Below are 18,535 nucleotides of genomic sequence, written 5' to 3' on the forward strand. Positions count from 1 at the left end.
TGTGTACCTTATTGACCAAATTAATAGGAAAAACTAAAATTTGGATTATGTCATGCCATCACAGGCCTTCTCTTATTTTGGCACAGTGGCTCCCCGGCTAATACACTATACTCGGGGGTTCTACAGGGGCATATAGAACCATTTTACAACCACCAGCCTAGTGGTAAGTGTTCATTGAATTGCTATGACTTTGCGGCTGATAATGAAAATTAATGGGCTGTTTACTTCCGACAACTCACTGCGATGCTCTATACAGTCAGTGTGATCATGATCTGCATGTCATCATACAGTATGTTTCCAAATAATAAAGAAAGAGAAAAATCAAATCAAGTGATCTTTAATCATGTGAGTTTTGGGATCCACATGGGAACAACAGATCTTGGACTTCATGTGGCCAGCAGTGTTCATTTTTATCTGATTGTAGAAGCTACAAGCAGATCAATACCCAGGTTTCAAAACAGTCCTGAAGTGACGTCATCGTATGGCACTTGAAAAATGAGACAGAGACATTTTGGGCAGGCGGAGCTAGGCTCACAGCACGTTCGTTTCAATTGAACGGTGCCGGCGGCGTTCAAAGGAGGTGAATTTGAGCGCTTATGGTGGGCTTTTGGGCTCTAGTTGCTTTTTAGGCAGCCCCTCCGCCTAATCAACTAGATTAGCTATTTGACTATTGGCTATTTGGGGGACACGTGGTTTGACTGGGCAAGTAGGCTACATGCCCTCTGAGTAGCTGAGGGTTTTACACTGAGATGGATGCAAAACGTGTGACAATTTTCTTTGTTCCTGGGACTTTATCATTTTTTCTTGTTGTAATGTTTATGTTATTATCATTAACTGCTGTTTTTTTGTGTGTTACAAAAACATGGATGCGAAACGCGTGACAATTGGCTTTGTCAAGGTCTTTCTCTGTAGCCTATTCTTCCGCCTGCTGCGGTCCATCCATGTCCTCTTTGAGATCATAGGCTGCACGCAACTGTTACTTCATCACATCTTTTTGAAAGGTTTAGTTACTAGTTACCCTGTATTTGTATTTAGGATACAAACCATACATTAGGCACTTAAGCCTACATTTCAGCGACAAGTTAATGGTTTAAACCCAGCTCACTTTGTGACTTGCCTATTCGTCGGTAAGCGAGACAGTTGCATTAGGCCTATACTGGCCAATGACTGGATCATCATAATGACATGCAAGAATACTGATAAAAAATAAATACCAGCGGTGGCAAGTAACAACACAACTCCATTCAACTACAATGCTGTTACCTCTTCACAGCACTTGCACTTATCACACTTGCCATTTGGGTAGTCTACTTTCCTTTTCTTTCTCATACTAAACAAATCAACAACTAGGCTACAATCAGATTAATAATGACTGCGTCATTTCTAGTTAGAAACATTTTTATTTAGTTTAGTCATAGTTTTTTTTTAATAAAAGAATATTTTGTTTTATTAACACTTATGTTGCAATGATTTTTTCTCTTCAATGTCTCGCGTTGCCATGGTTACCATAGACTTCCATGTAATTGTGCAATTGTGTAAAAAGTGCACGCCCATGCCTAGATGATGCACCACGTGTGTAGATGCTGTTCACAGCTTTCAAACAAAAAAATCTGCTTGGAAATCCGTTCAGGCATTCATGATTTATGGGCCATTATGTTTTCTTCAGATGTAAACAAACATGGCTGCCATGTTTGAAAGAATGGGTTGGTATGGGGGTTAAACATGCAATTTCGCGATCGCGATCATGCCTAATACATTTCTGGAGGTCCAAAAAAATTTTTTTTTTTTTTTTTTTTTTTTTTCAAAAACGGGAAACTCGGGGTTGGCACCAGATGTGAACACATCTAGTGCCAACCCCGAGTTTCCCGAGTTTGTATTGATACCAACGCTGTGCCAACCCCGAGTTTCCCGAGTTTGGGCCGTTTTTGAAAAAAAAAATATATTTTTTTTTTCAAAATTGTTTTTTTCAAAAAATGTTTTTGGACCTCCAGAAATGTATTAGGCATGATCGCGATCGCGAAATTGCATGTTTAACCCCCATACCAACCCATTCTTTCAAACATGGCAGCCATGTTTGTTTACATCTGAAGAAAACATAATGGCCCATAAATCATGAATGCTTGAACGGATTTCCAAGCGGATTTTTTTGTTTGAAAGCTGTGAACAGCATCTACACACGTGGTGCATCATCTAGGCATGGGCGTGCACTTTTTACACAATTGCACAATTACATGGAAGTCTATGGTAACCATGGCAACGCGAGACATTGAAGAGAAAAAATCATTGCAACATAAGTGTTAAAAGGTTTGTCATCTGAAAAGTTTTAGTTTTAGTCTAGTTTTCGTCGACTAAATATCTTACGTTTTTAGGCGACGATTTTGTCAACATTTTTGGCAGGTCATGATAGTAGGTCATTCCTGATTTATACTTGGTTGCATGCTGAAAATAGCCACTCTACAAGCTCACAACGCGTGAGCGTAGTCTTAGTTTTAGTCATCATAGCTTAGGTTTTAGCTTAGGTCGTTTTTGTCAGTTAAAAAAGGTAGTCGATGAACAATTTTTGTCGACGAAATGAACACTGGTGACAGTTGTTGTCTATTACATATCTACAGTATGACGTATGATACCAAATTTGGGAACGATTTCTGAGGTGATTATGAACAAATGAAATTACATTTTTGCCACAGACATAGAAAATGCTAAATGAGTGGACAATACTACCTGAATGACCATAACAGGTCTGTAACTCAGTGTTCAAATAGTGGTCCGTTTGGTTCCATTTGTACACTCTCACAGTAAATTGGGTCCTTGCAAATAAAACATTAGAGGGGTTCCCAAACTTTTCACTCCCAGCACCTTATATTTATAGCATATCGTCGTTGTCAGGTGGAAACCTTGTATGTCCAAAATCGTTCGTTTTGTATTTATCATCTATAAAATGTACTAAACTAGTGAAAACAGCAGATCTACAAGCACACAACGGCACAACGCCTCGCGATGCAAGGCGTTGTGTGCTTGTAGATCGGCTGTTTTCACTAGTTTTGTGCGACGGTCTTGTATGATGAAGCAGGGCAAAAGACATGAGGAGGTTTCTGCCCGACTGACGATATTTTAGTGATTATGTTGCAAGGAAAACGTTGAGATAATAGCCATTTTGGTTAGAACTGACTGAAAGTAACTTTGTACTTCAAGTTTAAAATCATACTAAATAATATTTTTTCAAGTGTCCAAATAAATTCCAAATATTATCAAATGATCTCGCTGCACCCCTGGACTGCCATCACGGCACCCCAGGGTGCCCCGTCACCCACTTTGAAAACCCCTGCATTAGAGAACCATAGACTCCTAATGTGCCATAGTGTCATACATATTCTAAAGAAAACCTGGAGACTTGACATTCAGTAATCGATCAAAACAAGAACATTATAATGGTGTGTAAAAAATCTAATCAATACGGACAAGACCAAGTCTTTGCCACAGACACATTTTGTCCATGTACAAACATATTGATGACCCCATGGGCCGGGGAACTTGCATCAGAAGCTAGCGCAAGGTAGTGTAGATGTGGGTCCTGTAAGTAACAGAAAGAACCAACTGGGAAGCTTTCAGTTATATGTTCATTACCCTGACCTATGATATCCCTACACACTACTCTGAAAGGGTTTTAGTTTGTGTTGCAATTTAGAATCCCTTGTGGTGATTCTAAAAGCTCTCTCTGTTAAAGCTGGTGACTTCATCCACTTTGAATTGCCCTTCTGTAAGCACGCGGCAAGCTCAGGGAACAAGATAACAACGAGGTAGTGTCACACGGCATTCTGATGTTTATTAAGCACATACAGAGAATATATTAATTTGCACAAGCCACTTTATGTGGCCAGAAGATATGTTAGTCATGGCAGCATAACAGTAGGCCTACAATTCAGTTTTCAGTGACCTCAAAACTATAACACCATCATTTAATTTAATTTATTGTTGTTTTTTTTCTCAGGTATACCAAGTTAAAAGACAAATTGCACCAGCGTTAGCCCATATGATTACATAGATGCATGTATGTACGTATGTATGCATGGTTATCAATTAAACACTCCTTGGTGTTCCTAACTGTTTTAATTAGCAGTAAAAGTGCTACCAAGGAAAGAAGTACATGTTCAAGCCCTTCAAGGACCTTGCTCAGTGACACTTTGACACATAGACTGGGCTGACACGCGGCCAAACAGGTGACCTTCTAATTACCAGACAGCCTCTCTAGCTACAGCCACCTACTGTTGCATACTGACAGCTCCTTTCATTTTCAAGGCTCATTTTTAAAATGATAAATACAAAACAAACGGTTTTGGACATACAAGGTTTCCACCCGACAACGACGATATATACCGGTAAAAAGAAAACCTATTCTGCACACATAAATGCTACACCATTGCAGCGCAAACCGACCCATGTAACATTTTCTATATTTATCTTTTAAGTTTCAGTTAAAAGTAGGGATGTTAATCGACGCATTATTTGCGAATCGACGCGTCGCGGCCGAAAATCAACGCGTCGATCGACTTTTTTTCACTTTTTTTTCTGCTAAGCAGCAGCTGAGACTAGGAGAGCACAACGGCGCATTACTTTAAGCAACACAACTTATGCAGCTGCACCCATCAGAACTTGCATCAAAGCCCTAATAATAATTGCTCTTCCTTGCGTTAGCAGCACAGAGTCTGTTCTCTAGAGACTAGAAGCGGAGTGACAAAATCCATGGAACGTAGTATAGTGGGAACGCTCTGGCTGCCGTGGCTGGCACCCCTCTCCTTCCCCGACCGCGTCCACGGGTGTTTCGCATTAACGACGAGTAATGTATTTTGTGTTGTTTTATTGTCAATCTTGACAAAATCACTGCACACGAGGCGACGCTGCCAAGCGAGCTTTCGTGTCAAGCATGCATGCACACAGGCACGTAAACAAAACAAGTCAGCGCGCACTGCTATGACGCGCGCATCAGACCAGTCCAGCAGTGTTTCTCAACCAGTAGTCCGCGGACCTGACTAGCGCCGCATGCATGCGAATCTGCGATGCATGCATGCACAACACAGACATGCACTCGTCTACGACACCGAGACCCACACACCGGTCCTCTCACATTTGGAAAACATTAACGCTTATAACGTTTTTGAAGCGATTAAAACATTTTTGGGGGAAACACTTTAGAAAAATTTAATAAATAATAATAAAAAAATATATTCGATTTTTCGACTCGTACTTTTTGAGTCGCTGTGAGCATGAGTCGATTTTCGAGTCGATTTTCGATTTTTTTTTTCACATCCCTAGTTAAAAGTGGATGCATAACTAATGCTTATGAGCTCGTCAATGTCACAGCACAAAAGAATGATAATGTCGATCACATCCTTTGTAACATAAATCATAAAACGCAATCCCTGACTTTGAGCAAAGGTTTTATGGGAAAGGCTTAGCCAAGAGCACACACTGTTAAAATCCTCAGGGTTATTTGTTACTCAGGGTGTACAAATGGCACTGCACCAAATACAAGTCTATTTTGTACCACATCTATACCGTACATTAGGGTTGTTCGATTAATCGATTTTTAATCGTAACCCGGTTTTTTTCCTTTGGAAGATTTAAAAAAATGGAAATCGTAAAATCGATTTTCACTTTAATTAGGGAAATTCTTACTCATTGGAGCCTTGCACGCGCAAAAAGTACACAGCCCCGTCCTCCTAAAGCAGGACGACAAGGTCTGACACCAAATTAATACTACTTTCTATCTGATGTGTAATTTCTTTGATGCGCGTTTAGCGCACGTCAGACTGAGCAGAGTTCACCAGCGCACTGCGCTCACTCGCGATGGTTCAAGCAGCAAACAGAACAAAACGCTGCTGAGCTGGTAAACTTACTTACTTGTTGTAGTTTGAAAGAAGCTTATTAATTCTGTGTTACCCACCTACTGACTGTAGTCTACTCCTAGTCCTACTGTCCCTGTCACTGTGTTAATTTTGCGTCGGGAAGCGAAGCGCTTCGCCTCCGTTTACAATCAGTCAACATCTCCGTGCATGAGTGGTGCAGGGCAGGGGCGTAGCCAGGAATTACATTTTGGTAGGCGAAATGCCTACCAAAATGCCTCACCAGCCTCCAAGAGCTGGCTTGTTTTGGCTGTTTTGTCACTCACTATTGATAATGAAACACTAAGGACGCTAAGTTGTATGTGATTGTTGCACAACTAAAGTTATTATTATTAATACCCTTATTGTTTTATTGCATTTTGCTATTTGGCTATATAAAAAAAATCAAAAAATGAAACAATAATGAAAAAAAAAAACATTTCCTTGCATTTTTTAAATGAAAACAAAATAGTTGAAACAATGTATTATTCTTTTAACAAAAAATCGAAATCGAAATCGAAAATCGGGATTTCAGAGAAAATAATCGAGATTTTATTTTTTGGCCATATCGAACAACCCTACCGTACATTAATTAAATTAACACCGAGTTGAGGATCTTACTGCACATGTAATAAAAAGCAATTACTGGCAAGGGATGGAGGGGGGGGAAATGATAAACTGCATGGCTCTGTTTATAGGGCACAGGTGCTAAGGATCCTTTCACAGAGAGAGGGGGAGAAAGATTGAGAGAGAGAGAGGAAGTAAAGGAAGAGGGGAGACTGCCCTCCATCTTGGCAATGCTCCAACATTGGGGACAGAGATTAAAATACAACACGAGACTCTACACATTAAATCCTGGCTGTTCATTTAAACCTGCCAGGGGTGAAAAATTGGACCCCTATGGGTCCATTTGTTACACTCTCAGAGTTAAATCAACATTCAGTGAGACTGTGTTAACAGGTGATAGAGGAGAGCGGTGCTGCGTGTCTGAGAGCTTTACTTTATCCTGCCACTAAAACACAATGGCCAGGATTAAATGTGAGGACGAGATGAGTCAAGGATTGGGGTTCTGTATGCCCTTCACTGCATTACTTAATCTTTAACTTTTGTCTTGGCACAAGGAAATAATGGCAGAGTACTGGCTTATTCTGTTTTATGAGGTGCAAGAACAAAGTCCTATTCATGGGTTGCATTTGTAGTCCTAAACCGGCCATATTGAGGACCAACACAGGTGTTCAATTTGTCTGATTGGCATAGAACCAATGTTCTATGTTAATCAAAACACCTGTGTTGGTCCTCAAAACGGCTGGTGTAGGACTACAAATGCAACCCATAAATAAGTATAATTCTTTGTGGACTTCTTACAATCACTAACATGGATCGGTAGAACTGGTCCGTTGATGAGTTTGCATGAACTAATAATCAAGATATCCTGGCACTCAATAGCCACCTGACCGTCTCGACTTGACTTGATGATAGGGGAGCGTGTCGATATTGCGACGTAGCATCTGTTCAACGGTTCATTCTTTCGACACAGGTGAATGTTAACCTGGTGAAAAGCTAACCTGCTGACGTGGGTGAATGTTAACCGCTATGCCTAAACCTAACCCAAACCCTAACCTCAGTAACCGTGACGCGGGTGAGTAGCTAACCTGCCGACGCTCATAGTCGAAAGAATGATTCGTCGAAAGAGCGAGATTTAGCCACGAAATGGAAAAAACTGTCCTGGTTGTGCGTTTCACCTTAAGAGACATGGTAGGCGAGTGAAAATAAATATATTATTCGGAATGCTGTACTTGAGACATGGCTCGAAGTTGTGAAGACTGTCGTGGCGGAGGTGGGGGGGTTGGGGAAATCTCGCTCTTTCGAACGACCGACGTTTCGACAAAGGAGCGTCGGGAGAGTTAGCGACTCACCCCACGGAGGTTAGGTTTAGGGTAAGGTTAGAGTTGGGTGTCGAAAAGATGACACGTAGTAACAGCGAAACGTTCCCGGGAAGGTTACGTTACAGATGGAGACAAATGGAGAGAGAGATGATCACATGCTATCTCTGCATTGTGGAATAACCGTGGGCCAGTGGAGAGCTTGGATATGTGCTCACACTGCACAGGGCAGTCAAAAGACATCTCAGGGTCATGGACCTTTTCAATTAACACCCACTCCATTTGGCTTCCTAGCAAAAGGTCACCGGGAATGACTTGCTTGCTAAACACCTGCCTAGAGTGACTGATGTCCTAACATGCCGTTAAATAGTGCGTGGAGGGTAGGGGTGGGTGATCTGTGTAAAGACAGAAAGAATGCAATGCTGGACTGTAGCCTACCCCAGGGGTCTTCAACGTTTTCAGGCCATGGACCCCTTAGTCGAGAGAGAGATGAAGCAGGGACCCCCACGACCCATAGATTCCATATACTGTAGTTTCATCGTTTACAGCACAATCATCAGTGTATTTTGGGTTCATGTAAATTTGTGTTTCCAGATATTTAACCACTTAATAAACTTGACCTTTCTCTCTGTACTTGGTCTGCTCTTTTCCCCCTTTACATGAAACCTCTTTGCCTAGATCTGCTATTTTTGGCTAACGTTCTCAAAATATAGACGCTAGGGTTCAAGTGGTTAATATAAAAAGGAGAAAAAAAGCTTCTATCACACAAAGATTTGGAGGACCCCCTGTAGTAACTCTGAGGACCCCCTAGGGGTCCCGGACCCCCTGTTGAAGACCACTGGCCTACCACATAACTGTCACTCACATGCCTCAAAATAGAAACGTAGAGTCACAAAAATGACAGGAGCGAGATTTGTATCGTGGGCCAAACTTATTGCGCTGCAAGATATAGTACCTTTTCACTTTCTAAACCATGTTGCCCAAACAATCATTAAGAGCGTATCTTTGGAGCTGTCTGGGCATCAGCACAGTGATCCAGGCTGCCATTTTCTTCTTCTTCTCCATTGTACAGTTTGCCACAGCACAGCATTCAGGATTCCCTGAGCTATATTCAGATGCAAGCTGTTTTCCTCTCTACCTGAAACAGCTCCTCCAGTTCTTACCACTTGACAGGTGACAAATGGCACCGAATCCTAACTTGAGTAGCTCAGAATGCCTGCAGGGAACAGATCTCTCTCAGATCTTTCCCCCCGTCTTGTGTTTCTAATTTGACAGTATTTAACGTTCCTTCTCATTCCATCACCGTAAACACGTCTCATGTTTCTGTGGGGTGAATTGTGGTACTGTACCGATGTCTCTGGTTGACATTGGCACATATCACTCAGGTTTTTTCATCTCACTCATGTCACTTTGGCTGCTGACCTCACTCAGCAACAAAATAAAAATAAAATAAACAACAATTAAAATAAAACAATTCACAGGAGGCAAGCAGTGATCACCCCATGATGTGCACTGCAATGTAGTTTCAAATGCACTACATTGCAGATGCTTTTTTGTGAGTAAAAAACTAAAGAAGAAGGAGAAGACATGCATGACATGCATGATCTGGGCAGATTGCCCCAGGAAATGTGCCAATGTGAACCAGAGACATCGGGTATATGAATTTGAAAACATTTATAATTCCATGGCACAACAAACTGTCAGTCAGTGCAGTGGAAGTCCACATGTCACATGTCATGTCATGTCATAATCCATGACAAGTGACTATATTCAAACTAAAGCTGCCTGATTTTTTTAAACGTCTAAAAAAGGTGATGAATAAAAAAGGATTTCACTGCTGACCAGTGCATACAAATTGTCGTCCAGCTGAAAACAGCATTAAAGGGGAAGACCACCCATTTTCAATATTGAACTATGTCATTAATATAACTTAGAGGAGTTGTGTGGAAATAGAAAAGAGTTCCCCCCCCTTCTGTGTTGCCTAGAACTGGAAGATTGATTTGGGGGTTTGTATTGTAAAGTACAACGGTGTGATGTCATCAAGTTGTACTTTACAATACAAACCCCAAAATCAATCTTCCAGTTCTAGGCAACACAGAAGGGGGGAACTTTTTTTCTATTTCCACACAACTCCTCTAAGTTATATTAATGACATAGTTCAATATTGAAAATGGGTGGTCTTCCCCTTTAATATCGACAAAGAAACTGCTGATGAATGCAAGGCAAAATGCAAACAAGAAAAGCAACTTTTATCACCAACCATAAAAGGTTCTCTATAAATAAAACAAAATTCCCTTACCTCTTTGGCTTTCCTGTGTCTGTCCTTGCCGTCTCTGTCCCTGTCTTTGTCCTTCCCCTCGTCCACCCCCGGATGGGAAGAATAGGACACTGTCCTCCAGTCCCGGGGGGAATTGGAGATGCTGGCGACCTTTGACTCTGTGGCACTGTTTTCCTCGTTGAGCGAGCGAGATGACCTCCTGGTGAACATGCTCTTTTTCAGAGCTTTTACCCTCAAGCTCTCGCTGTTACTCCCGTCTGAGCAGCACCACTCCCCTGAGCTGCCGTTGTCCACTTTGACATTGTGGCCTGTGGTGTGGCACTGGAACATATTATGGGGAGAATGGGTGGGATCGTTGTGTGAGTGGTTGTGGTTATGGTTGTGGGGGTGGGGGTGTTCAGGAGTGGCGCTGGCACATGTGGCTGATGCCGTTTCCCCGTGCCTCCCGTTGGGCTCCGGTTCCACGATCTTTTCATCTAGCCGGTTGAGCTTGGAAAGCACCTGAGAGATCTCCCCTCGCACCCCGGAGAGAGACTCCAACTTCTTCTCGATCTCTCCGATCCTCATCACCAGCTTAAAGACGCTGGACTTGAGCTCGTCGTCGGTGCTCTCCAGGGACAGAAAGAGGCGGTCGAGCTTGGATTTGGCCAGTTTCACTGTGTTGCGCTCGGGGGAGCTGTCACCGTCTGACTTCAGCGTAACCTGAGAGAGCGACCCGTTGCTGTTGTAGCACGACGACTGGATTACACCCAGGGAGTCGCACACGCTCATGTCATCAAGGAAACGGAATATGTCACTTATGTCATCGCTGACAATTTCGGAGTCCTCGTCAGAGTGTTTGAAAGCGTGCCTCTCTCTCTCACCGAACTTTGTTGGATATTCGTTAGCTTTCTTCTGCTCTGCCCTCTCCGTTTGAGTTCCGACACTGGATGAACTGTCCAAGGCCCCTCCCTGGAAGGACGAACTGTTCATAGTCTTGTCCCTAAATCTTTTCCCTGCCTCTCTCTTGTCCATGCCCCCAGGGCCACATGCCATCGATGCAACGTCCTTGGTTTTTATTCCGTTTGGTTTCTTCACAAACCCAGAGGGAGAGGCCATCACTTTCTCCTTGGCGGTCTGAAAGTTCGGCTCATTGTCATTGCAGTGAATGCTGATGTTGTGACGGTGGTTTTCTTTGGGAGGCTTGCTGTTCAGAAACGACCGCTCAAAATCTGCGGGTCCCTCCTCTGTGTTGAGACTGAGGCTCTTCACAGGCCAAGACGGCTGCTTCCCCGGTCTGTTAGTGTTCCTCCTGGCGCTCACGCACTCGGAAACCGTGGTCGGACCGAAGTACGTGGACGCCTGCAAGTCGTCCAGACTCTCGTGCTTGGCCCGTCGTCTTTCCTGAAGAGGTGAGTTCAGAGTTGTCTCAAAGTAGGGGTTGTTGTAGGGCAGTTCAAAGCTGTGATTGAAGAAGGTAGCCGGCTTCTGGAGCTCCCTCCTGTGGTAAACTCCATCAACTTTACTGCCCTGTTTGCCTTCTGACGTGACGACCTGGAACGACAACAACAGATACAGCATTGAACATACCGACACACCCATTTCACCAGTGACATAGGACATTAGGCACTGGTGACATTGGTATGTGAATATGAATCAATTACAAATTGGACTTTTACCACATCTGTATGTAATTTAAATAAAAAGTCAACCTTATTCTACGTTGTACATCAATTACTAGGAAAGTATACAGCAACTTAATAGTAATTACTTGATTAGTCTTTTGTGAGCTAACTACATTTTGAAACTAGTCTCGCAAGGCCAGACTGTTGCCTCCGCGATTTGGGCAAATGCTCCCGGCATACAGTCTGGCAAACGGAAATAGAAACGATGAGTGCGAGATAAAGCGGATATGACGCAACCGCTCCCGTGGTGCAGTAACAATAACATGTCCTACTGGAAGCGTTATGTCTCCTTTCAACATTTCTGGGGGCGTTATTTCGTCTTTCTCTGGTGTTATTGGTGTTACCTCCATGATGTTTTCAAACGTTTTCTTAAACTGTACACCCATAACAAGAATAGGCCACTTGAATGACTTTGTCTGAGCTATTGTGTTTCTGGTATGTTTCCAATGGGACTACAGTTCAGTGCACCGATACTCGCCGTTCGGGAGCTGCCGTTCCAGACTCTATATAGCATTTGGAGATTGTGGAATAGTTGTCTGGCTACGCGAGACTATTTTGAAACCAAATACTGAGGCATACAGCACCAGTGTCCCTACAATATACAAAATGTCCCTTGTACAAGAAGGAGCAGAATAATGTAAATATATGATTCCATAGCATTAGCTCCCTGACAAATCAGTTAAAACGTTCATGACTCACGCTGCACCATTATCGATTCAGAATCCTCACATTGTTTTCAAATCAAAACATTTTGACTACAACCAACATAATCCAAACCATCGTCTAAAAAAAACCAGACCTGCAGATTGTGAAAATCCTCCTTAAAGATGTTCCTCTTCTGGACACAGGAGTGGATGGAGAAGGGCTCCGGGTGGCCAATGTGCTGCATGGAGTCCTGGTCTGTGGTGGACTCGCTATCAATGTCCATGGGAAAGTAGGTGCTCTGCATCTCACAGGGCGGCGAGGGCGGACTACCACCGGAGTACTGGGGCAGGTGATGTAGCTTGTCCAGAGACGACGCCCTACACTTCAAGTCCTTGCTGACACCCAGAAGAAAGTTGGGGTCCGAGGAGGGGATGAACTGCTGGCAGCTATCGCAGTCCGATTTTGTACCACCTGATGGGGGAGCGTTCTGTGGCATGGGTCGATGGCGGGAGTGGTGGAGGTGATGGTGATGGTGGTGCTGGTGGTGGGGCTGGTGGTGTCGGGGGCCTGCTCTGTGACGGTCCATGTGCTCGTTGTAGCCCCCCCTCTCACAGTCCTGGAACTTGTAGGCGTCCGTGTCCGACCGACACGACTCGAAAGACAGGTTCTTGTGGAACTTGGCTCGTGGGACCATGGGGAGCTTCTCTTTGGCGGTGCCTCCGTTCATCTGGATCAGGTTGAACATGGTCACGATGTCGGCCGCCACCATCAGCTTCTTGGACTGCTGGTCTTCCACGGCGCAGCGCATCTTGTCCCTGAAGAGGGTGGCGGGGAACGCCGGGTCCAAGCAGGCCGTGTAGAAGAGCAGGCTGCGGAGCTTGGCCAGGTGGACCAGGTCGAAGCGAGCGCACAGGGACTTGCACAGGTCCTGGTAGGACATGGTGGTGTGCTTGGTGTCCAGCTCCTCTAATATCCTGACCAGGAACAGGGAGTATTCTGGGAGGGGATCCATCGCTGCGAGGCTACACAGATGGTCCTATCTGAGAAGCTCTCCTTGAAGCTTTGCAGCTGGAAATAAAGAGCACTGTTACTGATCTTTTTTTTTTTTTTTTACAAAGCAATTAATAGCAAGTTAGCCTAATTCAAATATATTCACTTACACAAATCCCAATAGGCTATGTGACATATATTAGACATCACGTTGTATTGGTAGAATAAAACAAATTAAAAGCATTGTTGGTTTAATGGATTTTGTTAACCAATCTCCTATACAGGGACATAAATGAGGATTCTAGTCCTAAACCGAATCTCTGTCTTTGTTTAGACGTCCCGTCCCGTTCACATAACGTAATAAACACTGTAGCAGCACAGATGGAAACACATTCCAACATTCCAACATCGTCCATGTAAATCCTACGACAGCGCAGGATAAACACGCTGTGCTTTTCCCAACCGCATATTCTTACAACAATCACACTCACCCCACAGTTCTTGGGGAAACTGGTCGAAATTCACTTGATCATCTCATTGCATTACAGACGTCCTCTCGTCCCAGGCAGCAGCAGGAGAAATAAACTCACACCGTGCAATTCATTATCCGAGAAATGCTCCGAACTACTCGCCCCCATCAGAGTGACCAAAAAAATCATCGAGGCTGCAAGCAAGCAAGGCAAAGTTTATCCATACATTCATCTGTGCATTTTAAAAGACACAAAAGGCATGTGCATTCCCGCGTGAATGTGCACATCAGCAAAACGATCATCAAATAACATTCGTCTATATTCCGCATCAACGTTCAGAGCAGTAGCGACCCATCTTCTCAAAGCTTCCTCTAAATGCTTTATATTCCGCTGGTTTTTCCTCTTGGAATGAACGGTGTCCGCGACCAGAGGAGCTGTCCGGGAACTGAAGCGCGCGTGTGGTGCTGAAAAGAAGCCTGGCTTTGGCTTTGTTTGCACCTAGAATGACGTAACTAGGCTACACTTTATCTTATAGCGACCACTGCAAGAATGCATGACGCTGGTGGACTATTGTGAGAAACATTCATTTTCATCACATGTTCTCCCATATGGATTTTGTGCTTTAGCCTACTATTAGTAGGCTACAGTAGGTCTAGTAAGCGTTTAGCTCACCGCGTTTTGTGGGATGAGGCAATTTAAACGCTTCTAACATTGGAATTAAATACAAATATGCTTAGGCTACGCTTTGCATTGGCTAATCTTCTAATGCACATTATAATGTAATAAAGAGAGAGATAGAGAGAGAGAGAGAGAGAGAGAGAGAGAGAGAGAGAGAGAGAGAGAGAGAGAGACAGACAGACAGACAGACAGACAGACAGACAGACAGACAGAATAGCATAATAGGCCTATTACATATGCCCATCTTTCTTGAAAGGGTTTTTGTGAGATAGATTGATTGATTGATTGATTGATTGATTGAAGACTATTAGAAGTTTGCATATAAGGTACAGTTTCATGACAGTTCACTGGTACAAGGTCAACTAAAAGGAGATCCTAGTAAGGTTTACGGCTTATTCACACAAGAAACCTTTATGTATCTCAGACAATATTGATTGATTGATTGATTGATTGATTGATTGATTGATTGATTGAATATACCTTCTTAGAAGTTTGCATAGGAAAAGGTTCATAAAATATGTTGCTAAATATCCCCCCAAAAATGACATACTGCCCATATATAGCCTACAATTCCACAAACATAAGATGGTCTAGACTAGAGTTTTAATAAGGTAAGAAATCAGATATAGGCTATGCTGAATATAGGCTACAGTTGCTCATTTCCCGGCTGACTAAGCTGCCTTTAATTGGGCTGAGCACATCTGAGGCAGGGGGCAAAATGAGAGGTGGGAACCATGTCTAAGGCCCATTAGCAGAAGTGGGACCAAATAAACTTAGTGAAGCTCAGCATCTCTTGGGGAGAAGAACATTTAGGTGCATCCCGACTTGGAAAAGAGGTTCATAGAGATAAGGAAAGCCACTTACTGCACATCTTTGCGAGGGTCACATACTGTATGTGGCCAGGGGCGTCACACCAAATTCTGGGCCCTGGGTACAAGGATTCACTGCGGGCCCCCCATGAATGTTAACTATTGAAAAATAGCAGATATACAAGCTCACAGCGCGGCACCGAGTGCCGCGCTGCGAGCTTGTAGATCTGCTATTTTTGAAAAATTGTGAAAATGTGTGCAAGAAACCCATGTTTCCATGTCAGTGATGCTCAAACTTTTTCATGTGAAGGACCCCCAAAATGATATGAATTTAGCCACGGACCCCCATCTCAAAATATTTAGTTCCAGGGACCCCCCCCCCCCCCCCGGAAGCCAAATTTGAGTTACAAATGTTCGCTTAAAAAATACATATTCAAAGATTTGCACATATTTTCACGACTCAAAAAAATAGCAGATCTACAAGCTCGCAGCGCGGCACTTGGTGCCGCGCTGTGAGCTTGTATATCTGCTATTTTTCAATAGCTAAAGTTACTATAGGGCCCCTCCACCTTGGGCCCTGGTAACTCAGTCCCACTTTCCTACCCCTTGTATGTGGCTGCACATGTTAATGCACCTGTTGGATCACTATATATTAATCATCCTCCTGAGAATTATGTCTTTAAATTAATTGTAAATGAAGCATTCTTTTTCAGGAGTTGGGGCATTTTTACATACACACGAAAGGAAGGGTTTAACTTGTCTCAATGACCTCTTTCAACCCTAATAGCCTACAAAACTCCCATTATGATTTCCCCATGGAAAGACAATGTGGTAATTGTACTATTGACCAAGCTCTTTGGTATGTTTTTAGTTTTTACATGACCAATTATAGCTAGCTGAATGGCAGTCAGTAGGGTGGGATCCACGCGATACTGACATTGCATTTGAAATCGTGCATGAATAAGCATGTTGATTATAACTGTGAAATGCACTGTCAAAAGTCTCCGAGCATCAGCAGAAAACATTTGACCTGGTACCATGACGTCACTATACTGCAGGGGTTCCCAAACTTTTTTGTCTCAGGGCACCCCATGAATATTTGTTTTAATCCAAAGGTACCCTTACATTATAATTTTCACTCACAGCACCTTATATTTATAGCATTATCATCGTTGTTGGGTGGAAACCGTGTATGTCCAAAACTGTTCGTTTTATATTTATCATCTATAAAATGTACTAGAGAAAACAGCATAGCACACAACGCCTCGCATCGCGAGGCGTTAGATCGGCTGTTTATACTAGTTTTGTGCGACAAAGCTACAAAAATATCGTCCGACAGTGACGAAATTGTAGTGATTGTGTTGCGAGGAAAACGTTGAGATAATAGCCATTTTGGTTCGAACTGACTGAAAATAACTTTGTACTTCAAGTTTAAAATGATACTAAATATTTGTGTCCAAATAAATTCCAAATATTATCAAATGATCTCGCGGCACCCCAGGGTGCCCCGTCACCCACTTTGAAAACCCCTGCTACACTGTACCTGAGAGTGAGAATGTTGAGCTGAATGTATCAGGACTTCTAGAGACAAATCTTATAAGCTCATGTCATGAAGAGTTAATACGTTGTACTCGTCCATGTCCCTAGCGCCCAGTTGTCCACCTCTCAAGGTGCCCATTCGTCCAGGTGCCCAGTTATCTCCACCTTTCGTGTATCATCGTCCCTGATGATTGGTTGGCGACATTTTATTTCACAAGATTTCTTGTTGTTGGGGGAGGCCATGAGGTGGCTGTCGTCATCTCCTCCTTGCTGATGTCGGCCTATAGGCAGGGTTTGAACCACTCCACCAACGTCGTGCCCCCTCTCCACCCATAAGTGCCCACTCGTCCAGGTGCCCACATGTTCCTTTGGGTGTGTGAGTGAGTGAGTGAGTGAGTGAGTGAGTGAGTGAGTGAGTGAGTGAGTGAGTGTGCTTGCATGTGTGTGTGTGTGTGTGTGTGTGTGTGTGTGTGTGTGTGTGTGTGTGTGTGTGTGTGTGTGTGTGTGTGTGTGTGTGTGTGTGTGTGTGTGTGTGCGCGTGCGTGCGTGTGTGTGTAAATACATAGTATCACTTCACTTCAAGGCTGCTCAACAACACCACTTGAAAGTAGTCACTCAGCGGTATTGCAGCTGTTGAGTGTGTACCCTAAGACATACAGTACGTACACACGCTATGTAAAACATAAGAGCGGTTTGGCAAACCGCTCTTTTGCATCTGCAGTCATAACTAGAGTGCACTCTGTCGAGGTGCCACGTTGCGTCTTGTGCACGTGTGGCCCTATATGGCCTCTTGTGCGCCAGAAGAGCGTGCAAGTATACTTCGATCGCTGCTGGGTATGTGGGTATGTGATAAAGGGGCGTCGCACCAAATTCTGGGCCCTGGGTAGGGTACAAGGATTCACTGCCGGGCCCCCCATGAATGTTAACTATTGAAAAATAGCAGATATACAAGCTCACAGCGCGGCACCGAGTGCCGCGCTGCGAGCTTGTAGATCTGCTATTTTTGAAAAATCATGAAAATCTTTGAATATGTCAAATCCTTCTGAGGTTTTTTTGAAGAACCTATGTTTCTATGTCAGTGGAGCTCAAACCTTTTCATGTGAAGGACCACCAAAATGATATGTATTTGGCCACGGAACCCCATCTCAAAATATTGAGGTCCAGGGACCCCCCAGAAGCAAAATTTGAGTTACAAATGTTCGCTTAAAAAAAGACATATATTCAAACATTTGCACACATTTTCACGACTTTTCAAAAATAGCAGATCTACAAGCTCGCTGCGCGGCACCGCGCTGTGAGCTTGTATATCTGCTATTTTTTTATAGTTAAAGTATAAAATAATTAAGGCCCCTCCACCACCTTGGGCCCTAGTAACTCACTTTCCTACCCCTTGTGACGCCCCTGATGTGATGAAATGGTTGGTGGTGACCATAGAGTTGGAGGTGACGTCTCGTGACCTCACATCTAGAATGCAGGGTTATTAGTGTGGTTGCCCAACAGGGCAACACATTATAGTCCTGGGGAAACTTTATTTCTAGGGTAACCTTTCTGCCGCCACTGGAAATCTGACATCTGTCTGACAGGGATAGGGAATCAATAGGGAATCAATGGGAGTGGGAATCAGTAGGGAATCAATGGGAGGGAATCAATAGGGAACCAATTGGTCGAGCTTCACATGACAGTTAGCTTACTGCAGAATA

General features: G+C 43.5%; 1 protein-coding gene across 1 annotated transcript in view; it reads right to left on the minus strand.

The window, feature by feature from the left end:
• The window catches only part of minar1 (membrane integral NOTCH2 associated receptor 1), a gene marked incomplete at both ends in the record, with an annotated part of 42,113 nt that extends 28,752 nt beyond the window's left edge, over nt 1–13,361 (minus strand). Inside the window, 2 exons of the mRNA XM_080730004.1 lie at nt 10,062–11,573; nt 12,504–13,361. Of these exons, the coding sequence (XP_080586130.1) occupies nt 10,062–11,573; nt 12,504–13,361 (2,370 nt within the window). The remainder of the gene's footprint in view (nt 1–10,061; nt 11,574–12,503) is intronic.
• Between the last annotated feature and the right edge of the window lie 5,174 nt (nt 13,362–18,535).

This window comes from Nannobrachium achirus (genome assembly GCF_963921795.1).
Source record: "Nannobrachium achirus genome assembly, chromosome: 7".
NCBI lineage: Eukaryota > Metazoa > Chordata > Actinopteri > Myctophiformes > Myctophidae > Nannobrachium > Nannobrachium achirus.